The sequence below is a fragment of the Somniosus microcephalus genome, chromosome 11 (assembly GCF_052327205.1).
Source record: "Somniosus microcephalus isolate GS21.2 chromosome 11, FLI_Smic_1.0, whole genome shotgun sequence".
Lineage (NCBI taxonomy): Eukaryota > Metazoa > Chordata > Chondrichthyes > Squaliformes > Somniosidae > Somniosus > Somniosus microcephalus.
Window position 1 is genome coordinate 158,495,363 of NC_140997.1, and position 25,979 is coordinate 158,521,341.

Genomic DNA, 25,979 nt, shown 5'->3' on the forward strand with positions numbered 1-25,979 from the left:
AAACGGGGAAAGGTAGGAAAATTATAGAGGTTAGACAAAAGATTGACAAATTAATGAACTTTTTTAAAAAACAATTTGTCTTTTAAAAGCAACTTTTTTTTTTGCTGGAAATGTATATTTGAAAAGAAAGGCGCAGAAAGCGGGAAAAAGAATGGAAGCAAGATGGCGGCGACTCACCTCGGTTCAGAACGATAAGGCCCGCCCACACACGCACCGATTGGTCGACCGTCAGGTCACCAAAGCGTAGGATTGGTCAATCGTCCCATCACTCGACTGCAGGAGGGCCCGCCCGCACGCGCCAGGAACCCGGCATACGATTGGTCGACCTCGAGGTCACTCTATCACTAATGAGCGGATAATGAGATGCTAATGAGCGGAATTTTGAACGTTTTTTGGATACCGCGGGCGCGATTTTTGTCCATCCGAAACGTCAATACGCTTACGACCGTTTCGGAACGGTAAGCTTTCTTTCAACATAACGCACGCGTAGGTACGCTCTATAACTTTCGAGCGCATAGCGGGACAGACGCACACTGGAGGACAGACAGACAGACAGATAGACAGACAGATCGATGCGTTTATATATATAGAAGATTTGCAGCTGTCAAGTTAGTAAATCATCCCATGCTGACACAACACCCGACCTCCTTACCTGACGTGATCCCCTAGCAGCGGGGAAGCCACTGGCGAGCTATAAAAATCTAAAGGTAAGCTTAAAATGATACTTAATTGCCCCTTAATAATCCAGCTAATGATCTAAATTGCCTCCCCCGCCATTTGGTGTTGGCTCTGTTCAGTGCTGACAGACCCTACACCTGGGAGACTAGCGTGGAGGTGGGTTGACAGCAGGTTCCCGACCCGCTGTCAGTCATTTCAATTTTTACAGCTGACCCGCCTCCGATCCCGTCCTCTCAGCATCGGTAAAATTGCGGCCTATCGGTTCCCCTTAATATCTTGAAAACTTCGAGCAAATCACTCCTTAACCTTCTAAATTCCAGGGAATACAACCCTAGTTTGTGTATCTCTCCTTCTAATTTAACCGTTGGAGTCCAGGTATCATTCTGGTAAACCTACGCTGCACTCCCTCCAAGACCAATATACCCTTCCTAAGGTGTGGTGCCCAGAACTGCTCACAGTACTCCAGGTATGGTCTAACCAGGGCTTTGTATAGCTGTAGCTTTACTTCTACCCCCTTGTATTCTAGCCCTCTAAATCTAAAAACCAACATTCCATTAGCCTTTTTGATTATTTTCTTTACCTGTCCATGACCTTTTAATGTTCTATGTACATGGAGCCCCCAAGTCTCTTAGGACCTCCACTGTTTCTAGCTTTTCACCATTTAGAAAGTACTCTGTTCTATCCTTTTTAGGTCCAAAGTGGATGACCTCACATTTGCCTACATTGAAATCCATCTGCCACAGTTTTGTCCATTTGCTTAATCTATCAATATCTCCTTTGTAATTTTATGCTTCCATCTGCACTGCGTACAATGCCAGCTAACTTTGTGTCATCAGCAAACTTGGAAATGTGGCTTTCAATCCCATCATCTAAGTCGTTAATAAATACGGTGAATAGTTGAGGCCTCAACAATATTTTACTTTATCAAATGCCTTCTGGAAGTCCATATAAATAACATCCATAGATATTCCCCTGTCCACTACTTTAGTCACCTCGTCAAAAAATTCAAATCAGGTTCGTTAGGCATGACCTACCTTTTATAAATCTGATCAGCTGAAAATTTTCAAGGTGTTCAGTCATTCTATCCTTAATTATAGACTCCAGTAATTTCCCAACAACAGATGTTTGGTTAACTGGCCTATAATTCCCTGGTTTCCCTCTCTCACCTTTCTTAAATAGCGGAGTGACATGCGTATTTTTCCAATCTGAAGGAATGGTTCCCGAATTGAGAGAACTTTGGAAAATTATAGTTAGGGCATCTGCAATCTTCTAACTTACTTCCTTTAAAACCCTGGGATTGAAACCATCTGGTACTAGGGATTTGTCACTCTTTAGTGCCACTATTTTCTTCATTAGTTATTTTGCTTACGTTAATTTTGGTGTGTCCCCATCCCTGAATCAATATTCGTTTCTTTGGTATGACCGGCAATCTATCTTCCTCTACTGTAAATATTGACGCAAAGTAATTATTCAACATGTTTGCCATTTCCTTATTTTCATTTACAATATCACTGTCGTCAGTTTTTATAATACAATTGTAAAAAAATGTGTTGATTTTGATATTCCTTGCAAGTTCCTTTTCATACTTCCTTTTTGTAGCTCTTGCTATCTGTTTTGTCACCTGTTGTTGTTCTTTGTATCTCTCTCATTCGCCAGGATCTGTGCTAGTAGTTGCATTTTTGTTTTCTTTTTCTTTTAGTTTTATGTTGTCTCTTACCTCTAGTCGTCCATGGCTGTTTTTTTTCGCCAGTAGAGTTCTTGCCCCTTAGGGGTATAAACTGGTTCCGTATCACATTAAATTATTTTTTGAACACCTCCCACTGATTACCCATTAGCAGATTTACCCAGTTTACTGTGGGCAGTCTCTGTCATCACACTGAATTCAGCCTTACCTAAATCTAGAATTTTAGTAGCTGTTTTGTTTTTTCTCCCTTTCAAACACTACGTTGAACTCGATCATATTACTAGGGACAGGGTCACTGGCAAGGCTTGGAAGCTAAGCAGAGCCAGGCCTGGTTAGTACCTGGAGGGGTGACCATCAGGGAAAACCAGGTGCAGAAGGTCACAGAAGGAGCCCTGAGGAGGGGCGGTTGGTGAGCAGGCCCGGGCGTTGGGCTGAAGATTGTCGGACAGGAGGAATGGTGGAAATGGAATGGCGGCGCGCACAGACGCAGCGGCTTTGCTTCTCCCAGGACGGTGCTATTTACGTTTAATGTTAATGTTATTTGTACTGGACTCATGGGAGCTTGCAAGATCACATTTCGTTGTTCATGTACTTGTGCATTGTACAATGACAATAAAGTTGAATTATTATTATTATTGGATAAATGTTCACGCACTGTTAGACTGTTAACTAAATCTGGCTCATTACTCGTCACTAAATCTAGTATGACCTGACCCTTGTTGGTTCTAGGACATGTTGGCCTAGAAATTCGGGTCAAGGGCTTCCCACGGGTGCAAGCCTGCACTTACCTTGCGCGCCGGCCGTTGTGCTGTGGGCCCGTGTGGGATTCCGATCCTGGGACTGCTCCAACTGCCAGCGCGCAGTACTTGCGTATCCCAGGGGCGCAGTTAGTTCGATGCGTCCCCTGGGATCACGTGGGCCATGGGGAGCCAATTGGAGCAGGGAAATGCCCATTCATAAGTTTGACAGGAAGGGCTGTCAAAACTTATAAATACTACGGCCCCAAAACATCACTAAATCTTCAAATAATTTTTTTTTTAAATCACATTTTTTAAATAAACTATAAATTACATGAAATAACTATTTTAAACAATAATTTAAATTTTTGAAAAAAATAATTTTATTTTCTAATGGGGCTAAAAATAAACTTACCTTGCTTTAAAGTATTTAAAAATAATAAACCTGTGGAAAAAATGTTTTAATTTTAATTAATTCGCCACTTACCTTGTAAAAAGCAGGCCTTGCGACTGCTTTTTAAATGTCTAACTTCTGGAGACTTACCCTCCCGGGAAAACCTGCAAAAAAAAACGTAAGTTCGATGCACACGCGCAGCCTCTCCTGCGCACGCGTTCGAACTCTGAACCCCTTCTTTCAGGGGAACGGAAGTGCCGGTTTCCCACGCATGCGCAGTGCATGCAGAAAACCGGCACTTCCATTGGGCCTATGGGTGAGTACCCCGTGCGTACTCACCCGTGGAGACCCGAAGTTCTGGGCCATTCTTGCAGAAACCTATCATAAACAAACTCAAGAAATTCACTACCTTTCTGACATGAGCTAGTCTGCTTATCCCAATCTATATGAAAGTTAAAATCCCCCATTAAAACCACTCTGTCTTTACTACATGCTTGTCTAATCTCTGCATTTATGGATTCTACCACTTCACAGCTGCTAGCAGGGGCCTATACACAACTCCCACTACAGTCTTAAATCCTTTTCTATTTCTTAATTCTAGCCATAAAGTCTCCACTACCTGCTTACCTCTCATTATATCCTGTCATCACTGAAGTGATTTCATCCTTAACCACTAGCTACTCCTCTCCCTCTAACATTTTTGCTATCTTTCCTGTAGACTTTATGACCTGGTATATTTAGTTCCCAGTCCTCACTGTCTTGCAGCCACGTCTCAGTAATGGCTACCATGTCATACTCTCCAAGTTGAATTTGCGTCTGCAATTCTTTCAATTTGTTCCATATACTCCATGCGTTTGTAGAAAGCACGCTTATATGGGCAGCACACCCTAACTTGTCCTTCTGCTCTAATGTTTTACTTACACATTTCCTATTTCTCTCTCCTGGTTTAATTATTTACATCTTTTAGTTTTCCCTTTACCTGTAGTGGCTAAAGCACAATTTCTGACTACCATAGAAATATAGAAGACAGGAGCAGGAGCAGGCCATTCAGCCCCTCGAGCCTCCTCCGCCATTCAATGAGATCATGGCTGATCATCCAAACTCAGTACCCTGTCCCTGCCTTCTCCCCATATCCCTTGATCCCTTTAGCCTTAAGAAATATATCTAACTCCTTCTTGAATATATTTAATGAATTGGCCTCAACTGCCTTCTGTGGTAGAGAATTCCACAGGTTCACCACTCTCTGGGTGAAGAAATTCTTCCTCATCTCTGTCCTAAATGGCTTACTCCTTATCTTTAGACTGTGACCCCTGGTTCTGGACTCCCCCGCCATCGGGAACATCCTTCCTGCATCTAGTCTGTCGAGTCCTGTTAGAATTTTAGAAGTTTCAATGAAATCCCCTCTCATTCTTCTAAACTCCAGCGAGTATAAGCCCAATCGACCCAATCTCTCCTCATACGTCATTCCTGCCATCCCAGATATCAGTCTGGTGAATCTTTGCTGCACTCCCTCCATGGCAAGAACATCCTTCCTCAGATAAGGCGACCAAAACTGCACACAATACTCAAGGTGTGGTCTCACCAAGGCCCTGTACAACTGCAGCAAGACATCCTTGTTCCTGTACTCAAACCCTCTCGCTACGAAGGCCAACATACCATTTGCCTTCTTAACCGCCTGCTACACCTGCATGCTTACCTTCAGCGACTGGTACACAAAGACACCAAGGTCTCATTACACTTCCCCTTCTCCCAATCTATTGCCGGTCAGATAATAATCTGCCTTCCTATTTTTGCCACCAAAGTGGATAACCCGCATTTATCCACATTACACTGCATCTGCCACGCATCTGCCCAATCACCCAACCTGTCCAAATCATACTGGAGTTTCTCGGCATTCTCCTCACAGCACACATGCCCACCCAGCTTTGTGTCATCTGCAAACATGGAGATATTACATCTAGTTCCCTCGTCTAGATCATTAATATATATTGTGAATAACTGGGGTCCTAGGACCGATCCCTGCGGTACCCCACTAGTCACTGCCTGCCACTTGGAAAAAGATCCATTTATTCCAACTCTTTGCTTCCTGTCTGCCAACCAGTTCTCTATCCAAGTCAGTACCTTGCCACCAATCGCATGTGTCTTAACTTTACACGCTAATCTCTTATGCGGGACCTTATCGAAAGCCTTCTGAAAGTCCAAATACACCACATGCACTGGTTCTCCCTTATCTATTCTACCAGTTACATCCTCAAAAAATTCCAGTAGATTAGTCAAGCATGATTTACCTTTTGTAAATCCATGTAGACTTTGTCCGATCCTGTCACTGTTTTCCAAGTGCTCTGCTATTACATCTTTTATAATGGACTCTAGCATTTTCCCCACTACCGATGTCAGGCTTACCGGTCTATAATTCCCCGTTTTCTCTCTACCACCTTTTTTGAACAGAGGGGTAACATTAGCTACCCTCCAATCCATGGGAACTGTTCCAGAGTCTATAGAATTTTGGAAGATGACCAGCAATGCATCTATTATCTCTAGGGCCACTTCCTCAAGTACCCTAGGATGTAGATTATCAGGCCCTGGGGATTTATCAGCCTTCAATCCCATCAATTTCCCCAACACCATTTCCCTACAAATACTGATTTCATTCAGTTCCTCCCTCTCATTAGACCCTATGTTCCCCGACATCTCTGGGAAGTTATTTGTGTCCTCCTTTGTGAAGACAAAACCAATGTATGTATTTAATTGGTCCGCCATTTCTTTGTTCCCCATTATAAATTCCCCTGATTCTGACTGCAAGGGACCTACGCTTGACTTCACCAATCTTTTTCTCTTCACATATCTATAAAAGCTTTTACAGTCAGTTTTTATGTTCCCTGAAAGCTTACTCTCATACTCTATTTTCCTCCTCTTAATTAATCCCTTTGTCCTGCTTTGCTGAATCCTAAACTGCTCCCAATCCTCAGGTTTAATGCTTTTTCTGGCCAATTTATATGTCCTCTCCTTGGATCTTATGCTATCCCTAATCTCCCTTGTTAGCCACGGTTGAGTCACCTTTTTTGTTTTATTTTTATGCCAAACAGGGATGAACAAATTCTGCAGTTCATCCATGCGATCTTTGAATGTTTGCCATTACCTATCCACCGTCAACCCTTTGAGTAACATTCCCCAATCAATCCTACCCAACTCGCGCCTCATACCATCGTAGTTTCCTTTATTTAAATTCAGGACCCTAGTCTCTGAGTCAACTACTTCACTCTCCATCTTAATGAAGAATTCTATTATATTATGATCGCTCCGCCCCAAGGGGCCTCGCACAAAAAGATTGCTAATTAATCATTTCTCATTACATAATACCCAGTCTAAGATGGCCTGATCTCTAGTTGGTTCCTCGACATATTGGTCCAGGAAACCATCCCGTATACACTCCAGGAATTCCTCCTCCACAGTATTGTTACTAATTTGGTTAGCCCAATCTATATGTAGATTAAAGTCACCCATGATAACTGCTGTGCCCTTATTGCACGCATCTCTAATTTCCCGTTTAATGCCATCCCCAACCTCCGCATTATTGTTTGGGGGTCTGTATACCACTCCCACTAACGTTGGTATTTCTCAGTTCTACCCATACAGATTCCACATCATCAGAGCTAATATCCTTCCTTTCAATTGTGTTAATCCCCTCTTTAACCAGCAATGCTACCCCACCTCCTTTTCCTTTTTGCCTATCTTTCCTGAATATTGAATACCCCTGGATGTTGACTTCCCAGCCTTGGTCACCCTGGAGCCATGTTTCCATAATCCCAATCATATCATATCCATTTACCTCTATTTGCGCAGCTAATTCATCCACCTTATTACGAATGCTCCTCGCACAAAGCCTTCAAGCTTGTTTTTTTAACACACTTGCACCTTTTAGAATTATTATTTACTGTGGCCATGTTTGATTTAAACCCTTGATTTCTCTGACTGCCACCTTTGCTTTTCTCCTTCCTGTCTTTTGCTTCTATCCTTGTTTCCCTTTCCTCTATCTCCCTGCTCAGGTTCCCAACCCCCTGCCATTTTAGTTTAAACCCTCCCCCAGAGCACTAGTCCTCTAATCTCTCCCCTTTCGTTTGTTTTAGAACTATTATTTATACTACATTTTCCACCTGAGCACCCCCCCCGGCTACATTACTAATTTAAAGTCCTCTTGACCACCCTATTTATCCTTTCCACCATGACCCTGGTCCCAGCCCAGCTCAGTTGAAGCCTGGAACATTCAGTTACAGAAATTTTGGCTCATCCACGTCTTGATATCAAACCAGACAACCCATGAATGAGGCAATCTAATTAAGTTAATGGAGGCAACAGCAAGAAAGAGCTAGGTGTCATCATTATAAATGTGGAAGATGACCCTGATGCCTCCCGATATTGTCATGGTGGGTAGTGACGAAGAGCAGGCCAAGAGCAGATTCCTGGGGTACACCAAAAATGACTGCACGAGCAGGAGAAGCCATTAACAGCAGTGTTGTGTCTGCGTTGATTTAAGTGGAACCAGGAGAGAGCAGTGTCCTAAAGTTGGACTGCAGAAAAGAGACTTTAGCAGACGATGAAGCTGCCAAAGGTGGCAGAGAGACACATGAACATAAGAAATAGGAGCAGGAGTAGGCCATTTGGCCCTTGAAGCCTGGTCCGTCACTCAATAAGATCATGGCTGATCTTCTATCTCAACTCCACCTTTCCGCACTATCCCCATATTCCTTGATTCCTTTAGTATCCAAAAATCTAACAATCTCTGTCTTGAATATGCTCAACGACTGAGCATCCGCAGCCCCCTGGGGTAGAGAATTCCAAAGATTCACAACCCTTTGAGTGAAGAACTTCTCTTCATCTCAGTCCTAAATGGTCGACCACTTATTCTGAGACTAATGAAGGTTGGGGCACAGGGTTGGGAGGATTCAGGAAAGGGTAAATTCAAAAGCAGTAAGTGAAATGTCAAGGCTGTAGAGCAGAGTCGTGATTTGGGTAAAAATAAGTAGAGTGGGTCATGAAGGGACAGACAGCATAACACAGATAATAGGGCATTAGTGACTAAGGTGGCATCAGGGAAAAATAGAAAAATGTTAAAGCTAAAGGCACTATATCTGAATATGCGATTCATTCACAACAGAATAGATGAATTAATAGCACAGATAGAGATAAATGGGTTTGATTTAATAGCCATTACAGAGACGTGGTTGCAGCGTGACCAAGGTTGGGAACTAAATTTTCCAGGATACTTGACTTTTAGAAGAGATAGGCAGAATGGAAAAGGAAGGGGGTTGCCGTGATAATAAAGGCTGGGGTAAGTACAGTAGAGAGAAAGGATCTTAGCTCAAAAAAACAAGATGTAGAATCGCTTTGAGTGGAGCGAAGAAACAACAAGGGGCAGAAAGCACTGGTGGCAGTAGCTTATAGGCCCCCTAACAGTAGTTGTAGTGTCAGGCACAGCATAAATCAGGAAATTAGAGGTGCATGTAACAAGGGTAATACAGTAGTCATGGTGGACTTTAATCTTCATATAGACTGGGCAAACTAAATTTACAGTAATAGTGCAAAGGACGCGTTCATGGAATGCATTGAAGATAGTTTTCTATCTAGATTAGTATGTGGAGGAACCAACTGGGGAACAAGCTATTTTAGATCTAGTATTGCGCAATGAGACAGGGTTAATTAATAACCTGTAGTATAGGAGCCTCTGGGGTGCAGTGATCATAATGTGATAGAATTTTATACTGAGTTGAGAGTGATTTAATTAAGTCTGAAACTAGGTTCTTAAATCTGAACAAAGTAAACTACGTAGGTATGAGGGGTGAGTTGCCTAAGGTAGGCTGGGAAACTAGATTAAAAGATATGACTGTAGATAAAGGCAGAGATTATATAGATTTGTAGCACTGGATTGCTCATAGTGCAATGGTGTCATTGTGCCCTCAATCACACTACATGCCCTTCTCAAATGTGTAAAGATTTCTTGCAAGTTGCTTTGCCAGGGTGGCAACACCCCTTTGAAACATAGTTTTGCTTTAAAAAAGAAAGCCTGATTTATCAATTGATTTCTTTGAAAATTGAAACGCTGCAGTATTGGCTCAGCAAGTCATGTTCGCCCATGTAGGCAGAGTCTGCAACATTATTCAGAAGGGGTTAATGTGTTAATGTTCTTCTACTAAGGTTAAACTTCCATTCAGATGCTTAATATTCAACCGAACACCCATCATCTTGGTGGATTTTTGCTCAAGTGCCAAGCTGCAGAATAAATTAAAGCTGCAGGAAGCAAATTCTCTCAACCACGTTGGCATAAACATTAACGAACCTCTGCATAGGAAAAAAGAAGTTGCATTTATATAGCAGTGTAACTGTTCATCAGGTCACGCCAAAGTGCCTTACTGCAAATCAAATACTTTTGAAGCGTAGGCAAATGAGGAACCCGATTTGTACAAATTAAGGACTCAGAAGCAGCAAATGAACAAATGACCAGTTATGTTTTTGGTGGTATTGGTTGAGGGAGGATTGGAGACCAAGACAGCAGGAGAATGCCCTGGTCTTCAAAATACTGCCGTGGGATCTTTTGTGCCCACTAAGCAGGTAGATAGGGTCTGGGTTTAACGTCTCATCTGAAAGGTAGCATCTCTTACAATGCAACAACAACTTGCATTTATATAGCCCCTTTAATGTAGTAAACGCCCCAAGGTGCTTCACAGGAATGTTATCAAACAAATTGTGACACTGAGCCAAATAAGACGCGATTAAGACAGTTGACAAAAGCTTGGTCAAAGAGGTAGGTTTTAAGGAGGAGAGAGAGAGATAGAGAGGCAGTGAGTTTTAGGGAGGGAATTCTAGAGCTTAGGTCATAGGCAGATGAAGGCACAACCGCCAATGGTGGAGTGGTGAAAATTGGGGTTGCACAAGATGCCAGAATTGGAGGAGTGCAGAGATCTCGGAGGGATGTACTCCTTCAATATTGCAGTGAAGTGTCGGCCTAGATTATGTATTTAAGTCCATACAAGTGTCTGACATTTTTTATTTCACTCTTCATATCTGTGTCTAGTTAAACGAGACTCAAACAAAATTTTTTTTTTGTGTTGCTGGAATCTCTCATTTGTTAGCGCCACATTTAAACTATATTTAAATACAACATCTAACTAAGCTTTATCTGTGTAAATGCAACCTCGCTTTATTAAAGGTTTAAAGGAACACTTGAGATCTACTACACCACACTGAGATCCCCAATGTAGTGGAGGGAGGCCAGTTGATTTCACATGCACAGGAAAAGGAAACTTCACTTGTTAGTGGTTGGATCCAGAAGCCATTTGCAGAAGCTGCAGGTACGCTGTTTTGTCCCGTTAATCGGGAACGGTACAAGGCACAGCAACACCCAAGACATAAGGGAAATGTCTCACTCTCCAAAAATAAATTATAAAATGATTTTATTGGCACTGAGGTTCTACCAACCATTTGTGATTTTAAAATGTTTTATTTCTTTGATGACACTGTGGATAACTGCACAGGGTGATGAGCCATAATGGTCTTGATCCAGCTGCTTAACTGATCTTAGCCAGGGCACTGGTAAGATGGCAGTGGTAGAGATGGTACAATTGGCTGCAGTGACCCCCGGTTGGATGGGGGGAAATTAGCCTGGATCCTGCTGCTAACATCAATCCAGGAACTCTCCTGCACCTGTGGATGCTAAGGCTGTGATACTAGCAGAATGAAGGAAACCACAATCTCTCCATGCCCAGGCTGATACCATATTTGGGTGAGACACTGACAGAATGTAGCTAAGTATGAATCACTGCCTGTGGTAGAGGAGGGTTAAAGAGAGAAAACTGAAGGGGGGGGGAATTATTTTTTTCAAGTTAATTTCAAGGAAAGTTGTGTTCCCGATACCCTACCAGGGCTGTCATTTTGAACATGGGTGTACTCGGCAGCCTGATTCCTTTTCCTAGGCAGCATGTATGGCAGAGACAGATGCGACCGACATGGTCTGTTGGTCCACCTAATTTGGGAGAATGAGGTGCAAACTGCATCACAGTGAGCTGGAGAAAAATACATTCCAAAAAGAAATAAAACATTTTAAGTACCCTCCAGAGAGATGAAAAGCCATTCCACTCATATTTAAACATTGCAGATGATCAATTTGATAATACCAGAACCTCCACCTATACTCTGTATAGGGAATTGCATTAAAATGCAGAAAATCAGACCAGACTGATAAACTTTGCTGTAACTAATGATCTATCTCTGACCCACTGAATTTAATAAATGTGGGTAATTAATCAATTGCATGGTTAAATCAACATTAGAATACTCCATTCTCACTAATTCCTGAATAGAGTTAAGGTAAGATTTTCTGCAGCGGCTAAGTCAATGCTTTATAAAGCTGCAGTGATGGATAGAAAGCTACTGTTGGATGCCTTCCCATCAGAGAGTGGCCTGTCCACCAGATTCAACAAAGACTATAAAATTACCCATTCGATACTTTTGAGTTAGAATGGCATTTGAGGTTGGAATTTGGATTCAGGCTCTTTGATTATAACCAATGGGCTGCTAATCCAACCTGTGAACTATTTTTATCCTGGCCAATTAGCAGTAGAGATGCTTGCCATGCAATATTATGGTGGCAAGTAATTGTTCTAGGACTACACACTTTTAGTTTTTGAAAAATAATAGAAAAAGATCAAAAGTAATTGCATTAAAAGATTCAGAGAATTTGCCATCATTGTAATTGCACAGCATTCTAGAACTTCCTCAATATATCTGATGGTTATGTGCTCTTAAGAACACAAAAAAAAAGGAAGAAGGAAAGCCCATTCAGTTTATCCAGTCTGTTCCATCATAGGAAAGATGCACTCGGATCGTTTTCTATCTACTCCTCATGAAAGCAAGAATCTGTCCATTTTCTTTCTGAATGCTTCAGCAAAGCCCACACCATTTTGTGTTAAATACCTTCTACTCCAGTTATGTTTAGTTTTAGGATTCCTTAGCTCTTTAGTATGTCCTCTGGCTTTCATCTTTTGTTCAGGACAAATGTTTCAACATCTTACCATCAATTTCATTCATAGTTTAAAAAACTTCAATCATGTCCTTCCTACTCCTTTTCTAAAAAGAGAACAGATTAACCATCTCTGCTTCGTGGTCAGTGAATTAAGATATATTCCATCCTTGTTCCCATCTTTGAACTCTTTTTCGGTGGGGTGTTGCTGAGCTGCTACCCGATCGCGCCGCACCTCTGCCGGTAGCACCCCAGGCTGATGCACCGCCGGCGATAACGTCATTGCCGTGCACTGCGACCCCTTAGCACTCCCGCGCTTCCCCTTACCGCCCGGCGGCAGAAATTCGGCTGCGCCCCGCGAGGCTGCCACGGGCGATGTCAGTGCCAGCCTCGCAGGTCGCGAACCAGACTGACCTCCACTCGCAGGGCGGTATTTAAAGGGGAGGTGCGACCGCGACCCGCGCCGCTATTTTTCTTGGCCGACTTCCAGGTCAGCCCTCCGTGGTGGGCCGTGCCGTGGTCCTGGCCGCCATCTCGGTGCCATGCCGCCTTGGTGGCCTACTGCGGGCCATTGGAGGCCCTGCAGAGTGCACAATGGCCTTCCCCTTTAACTGAAAGAGAGGGGTGTTGAAACGCGACAACGCTCCGCAGAGCCTTCGTGGAGTACTGCTGATCGCACCCCAACATTGCCTCGTTTACCGCCCCACCAGTTAGTGTGGCACCCGAGATTGCGCTCCACCTCCTGTGCAGGGCAGTAAGCCGAATTTAGCAGCCGGGGTGTTACTTCCACGCCGGGCGCTAAATGTCCATCCTTAACTTGGTTATCGGGGGCGTAACCGAATTTCACGCCCATAATCTTCACGTGCATATTGCATTAACTGTCACTGAAGATCAGTATAGGATTCCATTAAACATTGTTATCACAGAACACTGCCAGTACATCCTTCACATCGCAGTGCTAAATACCTTTTCATCATTACAATTGCTGGTGATGGCCACAGAAGTCAAACTCCAGTGCTCACTTCAGAAAGAGTTACAACTTGTGACATATATGATCTCTTTAACATCCATAATTTGAATGCCTGGTAATTCTTTGGAAAATTAAAAAAACACAATCACTTCATGATAACAAATGACTGAATGTCTGCAGATTTAGTCAATCTTGGCAGTCCTATTAGTAACATGTTGACCCTGTCCACATTATTATTTGCACATGAATCAGGCAGTGCCATCAGGCAAAGGAAAAACACCTTGCTTACATGGTTCCAGCTACTCACCGATTTACACAGAGTCCCATGCTCTCATGTTTCTTGTTGAATGTATTCTGATTCTTCATAGGTTTTTCCAGTATGTCACACCTCTCTCCACGCCCACACCAAGTTTCCTATAACCAACCAGAGGGCACTCAAAGCTTGGATAACCACTAGAAATTTGGTATCAATCATTTGAGACCACGGACACTTAAGGGCAATAAAATAATTATTGTCCCAAGACACTGCATTTTCACACGAACAAATTACTCAAGAGATCTGTGACAAAAATGTAGCATTATTGTCTATAATGTAGCATGACATTGGCTTCTTTCTTTCTGTCAAGTTACATCTGAGGTTAAAAGCCAGGTTTATTCACAGAAAATGGCCCAGCTTGTTTTGATACAAGTTCCAAAAATTGATACTGGGCAGGATTTCTCTCTCTCTCCCTCCCTCTACCGATTTTTAAACAGAACTGAGGCAGGCTACCCATTTTACAAAAATAGGCTCAAACGAATTTCTACTCCCTTGTGCTTGGCCCAGTTTATGTTACAAATGTAGTTAAGGCATGATGTTCTTGGCACTATTCTTGCTACAGGTATGATCAAGTCTGTAACAGAATTGCAGAGATTGTAATTCTACCAGGGCATATAAGAAAGGAACATAAGAACATAAGAAATAAGAGCAGGAGTAGGCCATACGGCCCCTCGAGCCTGCTCCGCCATTCAATAAGATCATGGCTGATCATCGACCTCAACTCCACTTTCCCGCCCAATCTCCATATCCCTTGATTCCCCTAGAGTCCAAAAATCTATCTCAGCCTTGAATATACTCAAAGACTCAGCATTCACAGCCCTCTGGGGCAGAGAATTCCAAAGATTCACAACCCTCTGAGTGATGTATTCCTCCTCATCTCAGTCTTAAATGGCCTACCCCTTATTTTTTTTTATTCGTATATGTGATGTGGGTGTCGCTGGCAAGGCCAGCATTCATTGCACATCCCTAATTGCCCTTGAGAAGGTGGTGGTAAGCCGCCGTCTTGAACCACTGCAGTCCGTGTGGTGAAGGTACTCCCAGAGTGCTGTTAGGGAGGGAGTTCTAGGATTTTGACCCAACGACGATGAAGGATCGGCGATATACTTCTAAGTCAGGATGGTGTATGACTTGGAGGGGAACTTGGTGGTGGTGTTCCCACGCGCCTGCTGCCCTTGTCCTTCTAGGTGGAAGAGGTCGCGGGTTTGGGAGGTGCTGCCGAAGAAGCCTTGGTGAGTTGCTGCAATGCATCTTGTAGATGGTACACACTGCAGCCACGGTATGCCAGTGGTGGAGGGAGTGAATGTTTAATGTGGTGATGGGGTGCCAATCAAGCGGGCTGCTTTGTCCTGGATGGTGTTGAGCTTCTTGAGTGTTGTTGGAGCTGCACTCATCCAGGCAAGTGGAGAGTATTCCATCACACTCCCTACTTGTGCCTTGTAGAGACTATGCCCCCTAGTTCTAGACAGTCCAGCCAGGGGAAACAACCTCTCAGCATCAACCCTGTCAATCCCCTTCAGAATCTTGTATGTTTCAATGAGATCACCTCTCATTCTTCTAAATTCCAGAGAGTATAGGCCCATTCTACACAATCTGGCAAATTATAACCTTTTTTTTCATTAAAAATTCAACAACATTCTAGAGAGAAAAATAATTAACAAACATATCTCTCTCTGACTTAGAAGTATATCGCTGATCCTTCATCATCGCTGGGTCAAAATCCTGGAACACCCTATCTAACCGCACTGTGGGAGTATCTTCACCACACGGACTGCAGCGGTTCAAGAAGGCGGCTCATCACCACCTTCTCAAGGGCAATTAGGGATGGGCAATAAATGCTGGCCTTGCCAGTAATGCCCACATCCCATAAAAAATAAATTAAAAAAATGATTTTCTACTTCTTTGTGTTACTACCTGTGAATCTTTGACAGCATAGCAGGTTTGAAACAAAACAGTTGCAAACAGTGGCATTTGTTAAGATAAGTACAGGTGAGGAAGGCCATTCAGCTCATCTAATTCTATTTTGTGGTATCACTATCCTACCCAGAGGACCATTCCAGGTATTAATCATTCTTTCAGTGAACTCTTTTCCCAGCTTGTGCCTAGGTCACCTCGTCCTGCAGTCACAGTTTAACTTCATTTTCTATTTCATTTAGTATCAGTAAACCTCTCTTTAATTCAGCTCCTTTCAAGACTGAAGAGCTCATGGTTTTCCACCCTTTCCTCATAACTTAGTTCCTCTGACACCAGAGATCAACCGCATCACTTCCAGGACTTTGATGTTTCCCTTTTGCTTGAGCTGACCAGAACTAAATGCAGTATATAACTGCACTATGACAGCTGCAGGCCTAAGCTCTCCTGATTTGGTAATACAGCTCAGAATTCTGTTTGCTTTATTAATTATTGCCTTGAAATGATTGGACGTGGTCAGTGTAGAATCTGCTATCATTCCCAGGCCGCTTTCAGTCTTTTCCCTGTCTGGTTCTAATCATTAAGAGTGCATCTCATTTTTTATTCCAATGTATAAAATCTTGCATTTAATTGTATTTAATCTCATCTGCCATAGTTCTGCCCACTTGCAAATATTGTCTAGTCCCTTGGCAGTCTCCTTAGACTCTACTGCACTCCCCCTCCCTTCACCCCAAATCATGCAGTGGCATCTGTGAATCTGACCAACTTAGTGAGTTTCTGAATCCTGGTCATTAATGTAGATCAGATACATTGAGAGAGGTACTGAAGGGTTATTGATTCCTCATGGAAGTACATTTCAGCAGAAATCGCTGCATTCAGGAGAACAGGATGAAGGGAATTAAATCAGAGAGATAACTTGAGATTTATTCTTTTGCGATGCTCACCCTGTAAAATGGCAGTCTACAATGCTAAAATTAATTGCATTGTAAAGCTTACAAATAGAATTCTACATAAGACAACAGGAAACTTTCTCTGAGCCATTCATCTCCATACAACAGATGCATTACACGTACCTTACAGCAGCACGATCACCAAAACGAAGTTAATTTACGGCCAAAAGAAGCGATGCCTGCACAAAGATGGAAAAACAAGACCTTCAGTTTTCTACTCATTCAACTATAACCTCCAGTAGATGATGAACAGTGGGTACTAAAACTGGAAGAAGTCCAACATAATAATTAGACATTTCAGTCCGACTGTAATTACCCCCTGTGCCACTTCAATCAAAAGAGAAGATCATGCAGCGTTTGATGTGAGTGCTAAGCTGGAAAGAGCATTATGATTAGCGATTAATAAATGAACCAATGCGCTAATGATTTGGAAAGTAGAAGAAATTAGCAATTGCGTTTTAAACCAAAAATATTCCTCTTACTCTGAGTATCACAGACACATCCATATTTTTATAATCAGGCACATATGCACTCTTAACGCATCATGTAGTGAACATATCAAGCAAAGGATCCACGTATTATGAAATTTCTAGTGTTACAATCAATAACTGAGATTCTTAGCCTGGACTGAGATTTTTCAGTTTAATCTATATTATGTGTGTCTGCAACTCTGGGATCCAAGCTGAAATTGCTAAGTCAAAGCAAACAGTACAGAGGAAAACTTGGCACAACTCCAGGGTTTTCATCTGTTTCTGATAAAGGTATATCAGGTCTGACAGGCAAAGTTGTTTAGCTTTTATTTTGCTACATTTTTGTGCTTAGCAAAGCAAGGGATACAAGTGCTGGGATGTGGAACACTTTCCCATTCTGGGTTTTCAATATCACTGTCAAAAGTAAAGCTCCTTCCATTCTGCCGCAATAGTGTGCTTTAACTCCACCTTGTAGGAGCAGCTCTAACTCTACTAATAGCTATCCCTGTAGCCTTGCAGACTGAGTTTAGCAATTTATTAATAAAGTAGAGACTGTTTTGTGCTGAGCATCCATCCCTATTAGGAATTGGGTTGACACTCATTTCACATCCGCTCCTTACAACTAATGCAGACAAGGCATTCACCCCACAGGCTTGCCTGGATCTGAACTTGTGCCGCCCAGTCCTCCTGAGTATTTCCAGTATTTTCTGTTTTTTATTGTTGTTTCTTTACTTGTTCCATTAAATCCTCTTTTGCCTTGCACCATCATTCCTTTTGTCATTTAATCTCTCCTGCCTTCCACCCTATCACAAACCTTCCCTCTTGTTCTTTCCTCCCCTTCCCTCTCATTTCCCTGCCTCTGTATTTGCTTAAAACCTGTTACATCTCTAACTTATTCCAGTTCTGATGAAAGGTCATAGATCTGAAATGTTAACTCTGTTTCTCTCTCCACAGATGCTGCCTGACCTGGTGACTATTTCCAGCATTTTCTGTTTTTATTTCAGATTTCCAGCATCCACAGTATTTTGCTTTTGTATTGAGGTAAAGTCCATGGTTGGATATGGTCTGTGGAAGGAGCTGACTCGATGAATCAGATGGCCTTTTCTCATTCCATGCTTTTTTATGAGCCCCAACACATCCACTTTAACACCATGAAATATAAATTGTCAGAACTGACATTTCAAATGAGCAATGGCTGGACGTTCTAGCTCAGTTGTGCCAACAAACCCTTTCCGTCAAACACAGGCCGGGATCTTACCGGCGCTGTGAGTGCGAGTTTGGAGGCGGGTCTGCTGTCAAAATGGCAGTGATTGACAGGGGGGCGGAAGTCCACTTTGAACCCGCCTCCTTGTTAATTTCCCAAGTGCTAGCTTTGCCGGCGTTTTGCAGACCAGACACTAAGCAGCAGGACAGGTAATTGAGGTACTTAAGAAGCTGCTTAAAGGTATTTAAGCAGCATTTTGCCAGGTCCTAATGATTTTTCCATGTTTTTTACAAGGTTCCCAACGCTCATGAATCACATCAAGTAAGTGTGTCGCGTTCTCAATGACTCTCCATTACTATGAATAGTTGACAGCTGCAAAAGTGGTATAAAAGCTACCATTTCACAGCTATTCAATTTCCAATCTTAGAAGCTGGAGCCTTCAGGATTTGGAATACACTTTTCAGCCGTATGGAGGTTTGAAGTGTTTGGAGCAAACTCTCCATCCAGTGTCACCTCCTTGGAGCAACCTCTCTCACCACTGACAGATGGTTTCTGTCATCTCAACTTCAGCTGCCATCTATTCCATCAGCATCGGAGCCCTTGAAAAAATCTCACCTTGGTCCTCAGGATCCCACCATGATCAGCCCCACCACCAACATCACCAGGCACACCAGCAGCACCAACAACACCATCAACCTTCTCCGCAATCACCTGATGCTGCACAGGACAGAGGCATCAGCACTCGAGCACATTGCTGCCCGGGATGGCCTCACCATGGCCAGATTTACTTCACTTGACGCTGTACATCCTGGCTGCCACATGATGCGCCAGGTTGGCACCACCCCACAACAACACCATAAAGCATCCCTACAATACCGAAGCCATTCCTTTCACACTCATCACCACTGGGGGGGGCGGGGAGAGGGTACCATTATGTCTCACCATTCACTGCAACTCACTAAGCCACTTCCAAAGGTGTACACAAATCTGTCCAAGAACGCAAAGTGTTGAAAATAAAGATTTCAATGCTTGACAATACATTAATAGAATCTTTACATGACCATTGGCAATAACACCCAAGTGCCTACCCTTGTGTGTTGTTAGTTGGTATGATTGGACAAGGATGAGGGTGAGTGTGAGGGGTGGCTAGTGAGATGGGCAAGTGATAATGTAGATAGAGAGGGATGGGTGGAGGTGCAAGGTAAGTTGGTGTGAATAAGGATGTGCAGGAGTAGGGTAGGGAAGGCAGAGTGATGGGGATGTGATGAGTGGCACAGCAGGATGAGGCTGGGTGTGGCTTTGCAGTAACATTTTGTGATCTACTGAGATCACTGAAAGGTTTGCGCCACTGCAGCCTGGTCCTCCTGATGACATCCTTGCTTGTGCCCTCCTATGTAATGTGTTGCATTGGTTTCCTGGGGAGGTCTTTCCACCCATTGGAAGGGAAGAGAACCTCCCTGCGTGCTGTGACTCCCTCCATAAACATATGGAGGGAGTCATGGGAGAGCCTGGGTGCAGCCGTGCACCTTTGTGCAGTGCTTGTCAGTGTTTGTAGCACCTCAATGCTACAGAACACTGACAGCAGAACTGTCAAAGTGAATGTGGACATGGCCCCTTTAAGGAAACCGGCTGATGACGACCCGCTTCCTTTTAATTGGCCGGGAACCTCGCAGGGTGGGCTTAACAAGCCCCATCATTGTAAAATCATGTCAGAGGCCCGGATCGACACAGCTGCAGGGTTGGGACTCGCCAAGGACGTCGCCCGCCCGGGACCCACCGAGGTTGGCAAAATCCAGCCCACAGTGTTCTGAACTTATGTACTGTAACAATTTCTTCTGTGTATATGCTGATCGAGTTCCTTGTTCCAATGAGTAATTTCTACTCACTTTTAATCTAAATTGCTGACACTGCAATAATATTTTATATCGCATATAATAAATTCCAGATTTAATGTTTCTGTTAATACTAGCTGGCAAAGAAACGGCAAAATGGCACAGAGCTTATTGGGTACTATTGATTTTCCAGTTTATCACCCTTCCTCTCCTAAAAGTGCATGCTCTTGTTCAGATACAGTTCCATTGGCCGAAGTGGCCAATATTCATATGTGCACCTTAATAATGAGCCAAACCCAATCCTATTGTCATTTGGCATCCACACACATATACTTCCAGCAGAGGTTGCTGGATAGTAATCAGGAGTGGGAATCCTGGCTGATTTTCTCCTCCCTGACCCAGGACACTAAGGTATCCTAACCACTACTTCACCTGAGATCTGCTAACTCAACAGACTAAGCACCGATCCTGGGTCCTTCAAGTTCTCTCTGGCTGTGCTGGTCATTGAATAAACCTCAATTTGGCAATAATTCACTCTAACATTGCCAATCTCACTCAGAGAGGCCACAGATTGGCTGGTGTTGGAATTGCAGTACAGGATGCTATTGAGAGGCAGAGTCAACCCTGCATCAAACTATACTTTACCTGAAATAACAACAGAAAATGCTGGAAATACTCAGCAGGCCAGGCAGCATCCGTGGAGAGAGAAACAGAGTTAACGTTTCAGGTCTGGGACCCTTCATCAGAACTGGAAAAAGCTGGAGATGTAACAGATATTAAGCAGGTGCAGAGACAGCGGGGTGGGGGGGAGGGGGGGGAGTTAGGAGGGGAGGAAGAAATAGAAAGAACATCCTGTACTTTTGTAAGAGGCAGGAAAGATAAAATGTTGCGAATGGGAATGGCAAAAATCATACTGCATGAAAAATGGGGGCAGGGATAATTATCTGAAATTGTTGAACTCAATGTTGAGTCCGGAAGGCTGCAAAGTGCCCAATCGAAAGATGAGGTGCTGTTCCTCGAGCTTACGTTGAGCTTCATTGGAACAATGCAATAGCCCGGGGACAGCGAGATCAGAGCGGGAGTGAAGCGGTGAATTAAAGTGACAGGCGACCGGAAGCTCAGGGTCACCCGTACGGACTGAACGGAGGTGTTCCGCAAAGCGGTCGCCCAATCTGCGTTTGGTCTCCCCAATGTAGAGGAGACCGCATCGTGAGCAGTGAATACAGTATATTAAATTACAAGAAGTACAAGTAAATCGCTGTTTCACCTGGAAGGGGTGTTTGGGGCCCTGGACAATGGGAAGGGAGGAGGTAAAAGGGCATGTGTTGCATCTCCTGCGCTTGCACGGGAAGGTGCCAGGTGAAGGAGAAGGGCTGTTGGGGGTGATTGAGGAGTGGACCAGGGTGTCGCGGAGGGAGCGGTCCCTTCGGAATGCTGAAAGGGGAGGTGAGGGGAAGATGTGTTTGGTGGTGGGATCACGTTGGAGGTGGCGGAAATGGCGGAGGATGATCCGTTGAATGTGGAGGCTGGTGAGGTGAAAGGTGAGGACAAGGGGAACCCTATCGTGGTTCTGGGAGGGAGGGGCAGGGGTGAGAGCAGAAGTGCGGGAAATAGAACGGACACGGTCGAGGGCCATGTCAACCACGGTAGAGGGGAATCCTCGGTTGAGGAAAAAGGAAGACATGTCAGAAGCACTAGTATGGAAGGTGGCATCGTCAGAACAGACGCGGCGGAGACGGAGAAACTGGGAGAATGGAATAGAGTCCTTACACGAAGCGGGGTGGGGGGAAGTGTAGTCCAGGTAGCTGTGGGGGTCGGTGGGCTTGTAGTGGATGTTTGTTGAAAGCCGATCGCCAGAAATGGAGACGGAGAAGTCAAGGAAGGGAAGGGAAGAGTCGGAGATGGACCATGTGAAGGTGAGGGCAGGGTGGAAAGTGGAAGTAAAGTGAATGAACTTATCCAGTTCAGGGCGAGAGCAGGAAACGGCACCAATACAGTCATCGATGTACCGGAAAAAGAGGTGAGGGAGGGGACCTGAGTAGGACTGGAACAAAGAATGTTCCACATGTCCCATGAACAGGCAGGCATAGCTGGGGCCCATGCGGGTTCCCATAGCAACACCTTTAATTTGGAGGAAGTGAGTGGAGTCAAAGGAGAAGTTGTTCAATGTGAGAACAAGTTCAGCCAGGCGGAGGAGGGTGGTGGTGGAGGGGGACTGGTTGGGCCTCTGTTCAAGGAAGAAACAGAGGGCCCGAAGGCCGTCCTGGTGGGGGATGGAGGTGTAGAGGGATTGGAGACGGTTGGGGCCAGGAAACTGGAAACTGTTAAAGTGACGGAGGGCGTCGGAAGAGTCGCGAATGTAGGTGGGAAGAGACTGGACAAGGGTCGAGATAGGAAGAGATAAGTTCCGTGGGGCAAGGACAGGCTGAAATGATGGGTCTACCAGGGCAGTCCTGTTTGTGGATCTTGGGAAGGAGGTAGAAGCGGGCTTCTACCATGGCCGCCAACCTCATAGTCCCCCTACCCTGCACAGCCTGCTTCTACCTCCTTCCCAAGATCCCCTACCCCGCACAGCCCGCTTCTACCTCCTTCCCAAGATCCACAAACAGGACTGCCCTGGTAGACCCATCATTTCAGCCTGTCCTTGCCCCACGGAACTTATCTCTTCCTATCTCGACTCTATTTTTTCTCCCCTTGTCCAGTCTCTTCCCACCTACATTCGCGACTCTTCCGACGCCCTCCGTCACTTTAACAGTTTCCAGTTTCCTGGCCCCAACCGTCTCCTTTTCACCATGGGCGTCCAATCCCTCTACACCTCCATCCCCCACCAGGACGGCCTTCGGGCCCTCTGTTTCTTCCTTGAACAGAGGCCCAACCAGTCCCCCTCCACCACCACCCTCCTCCGCCTGGCTGAACTTGTTCTCACATTGAACAACTTCTCCTTTGACTCCACTCACTTCCTCCAAATTAAAGGTGTTGCTATGGGAACCCGCATGGGCCCCAGCTATGCCTGCCTGTTCATGGGACATGTGGAACATTCTTTGTTCCAGTCCTACTCAGGTCCCCTCCCTCACCTCTTTTTCCGGTACATCGATGACTGTATTGGTGCCGTTTCCTGCTCTCGCCCTGAACTGGATAAGTTCATTCACTTTACTTCCACTTTCCACCCTGCCCTCACCTTCACATGGTCCATCTCCGACTCTTCCCTTCCCTTCCTTGACTTCTCCGTCTCCATTTCTGGCGATCGGCTTTCAACAAACATCCACTACAAGCCCACCGACTCCCACAGCTACCTGGACTACACTTCCTCCCACCCCGCTTCGTGTAAGGACTCTATTCCATTCTCCCAGTTTCTCCGTCTCCGCCGCGTCTGTTCTGACGATGCCACCTTCCATACTAGTGCTTCTGACATGTCTTCCTTTTTCCTCAACCGAGGATTCCCCTCTACCGTGGTTGACACGGCCCTCGACCGTGTCCGTTCTATTTCCCGCACTTCTGCTCTCACCCCTGCCCCTCCCTCCCAGAACCACGATAGGGTTCCCCTTGTCCTCACCTTTCACCCCACCAGCCTCCACATTCAACGGATCATCCTCCGCCATTTCCGCCACCTCCAACGTGATCCCACCACCAAACACATCTTCCCCTCACCTCCCCTTTCAGCATTCCGAAGGGACAGCTCCCTCCGCGACACCCTGGTCCACTCCTCAATCACCCCCAACAGCCCTGCTCCTTCACCTGGCACCTTCCCGTGCAAGCGCAGGAGATGCAACACATGCCCTTTTACCTCCTCCCTTCCCACTGTCCAGGGCCCCAAACACCCCTTCCAGGTGAAACAGCGATTTACTTGTACTTCTTGCAATCTAGTATACTGTATTCGCTGCTCACGATGCGGTCTCCTCTACATTGGGGAGACCAAACGCAGATTGGGTGACCGCTTTGCGGAACACCTCCGTTCAGTCCGTACGGGTGACCCTGAGCTTCCGGTCGCCTGTCACTTTAATTCACCGCTTCACTCCCGCTCTGATCTCTCTGTCCCCGGGCTAGTGCATTGTTCCAATGAAGCTCAACGTAAGCTCGAGGAACAGCACCTCATCTTTCGATTGGGCACTTTGCAGCCTTCCGGACTCAACATTGAGTTCAACAATTTCAGATAATTATCCCTGCCCCCATTTTTCATGCAGTATGATTTTTGCCATTCCCATTTGCAACATTTTATCTTTCCTGCCTCTTACAAAAGTACAGGATGTTCTTTCTATTTCTTCCTCCCCTCCTAACCCCCACCCTCCCCCCCCCCCCCCCCGCCCCGCTGTCTCTGCACCTGCTTAATATCTGTTACATCTCCAGCTTTTTCCAGTTCTGATGAAGGGTCCCAGACCTGAAACGTTAACTCTGTTTCTCTCTCCACGGATGCTGCCTGGCCTGCTGAGTATTTCCAGCATTTTCTGTTGTTATTTCAGATTTCCAGCATCCGCAGTATTTTGCAATTATATACTATACCTGATCTGGGAGTGCTTGATACTGAGACAGGGGGCCTGAAATGGAAATTGTTCCATTCCACAGCACAAAGATCCCTTACCTTGATAAGCAGAAGGAAAAGTTGAAGAAACATAAAAGTAGCTTAACAACAAATGAGGAGATTTACTGCTAAGTTATTACTATTAGAGGTAAGATTCTTGTAAGTTGAAAATTTAACTTGAAAGGAGAAAAAATAAGATAATAGCAAATGGCAGATTCCTTGGGAGTAGTGGAAAATAATTGGATTTTCTAACAGACATCAAACCTGGGACTTTCTTCAGCGTTTGTACCTATTGAAGCTTCGAATTATTTAAGTGTTTTATTGACCCTTTCTTACACCATTTTTTTTTACCTTCAGTCAGTTTCCCAGCCTGCTCAGCAGCTCCTCCTGGCAACATTTTGGAAACAAAAGCTCCGATATCTCCCTCCTTTTCTTCACCTGGTTTTGAACCTATAGTCAGAGAAAGAGAGAGAAAATAAACATTTACAATTCTCATATAACATTCATTTTTTTTAAATAGTTTTAAAATCATTAAATTATTTATTGCTAGACCATTTGTCATAGCATTACAATTCAACAGCATTAAGCATGTTGGGAGACACATTGAAATGTACGGAGAGTAGGTGGGAAATGGAAAAGGACTCGCTGCTGAGAGGGCTGAAGTTTAAGGGGGGATTTTTAACTCCTTCTCCCCAGGAGAAACAGGGCTGAATGGGAGTTAAAATCGGGCATCTCTTTTTCCCCACTCTGATCCTGCTCTAGTGATTTTAATGGCGGGCAATTGAGGTGTTCACCTGAGTCACATGCTAATTGTGGTCCTATTGCTCAGTTTTAATGACCTACAGGCTGGAGCGAGTGCCATGGTGTGCTCCTCCAGGTCCCACAAGGAAAGTTTCTACTGCCCCGGGCTCCACCCCACCTCCACTCATGAAGCCCTGTTAAAGTTCCCCCAGCGAGTAACCCAAGTGTCTGCGTCACCTGATTTTCACCTGCAAACACCTGGCCAGCTGCCTCTTGACATCCGTCTGATGCAGGCAGCTACCAGTGAGATGATAATGAGGCCCAGTCGTGAAAATCGGAGAATCCCGGGCAGGAAGTTTGGCAGCTCCTCTCAGAATTAAAATCTACGCTATACTACGCTGTTCTAATACCCTTTGATTTCCAGTCAGTGCTTGCATCAGTGCTGAAGCCAGATATACTTAATCTTGAAATGCTGTAACACTATACAAATGACTGTGAATGGGCAAATAACCGCAATCATTCCAGTATGTGGGACAACCACTAGTTGACTAATCTATCCAACACAG

At 44.6% G+C, this 25,979-nt stretch overlaps 1 protein-coding gene across 1 annotated transcript in view; it reads right to left on the minus strand.

Annotated features, from left to right (window-relative positions):
• Positions 1-25,979, minus strand: part of LOC147110961 (protein bassoon-like) — a gene marked incomplete at its 5' end in the record, with an annotated part of 318,704 nt that overhangs the window by 200,996 nt on the left and 91,729 nt on the right. The window contains 3 exons of the mRNA XM_085999989.1: positions 13,784-13,890; positions 16,774-16,829; positions 25,024-25,122. Coding sequence (XP_085856115.1) covers positions 16,789-16,829; positions 25,024-25,122 — 140 coding nt within the window. The remainder of the gene's footprint in view (positions 1-13,783; positions 13,891-16,773; positions 16,830-25,023; positions 25,123-25,979) is intronic.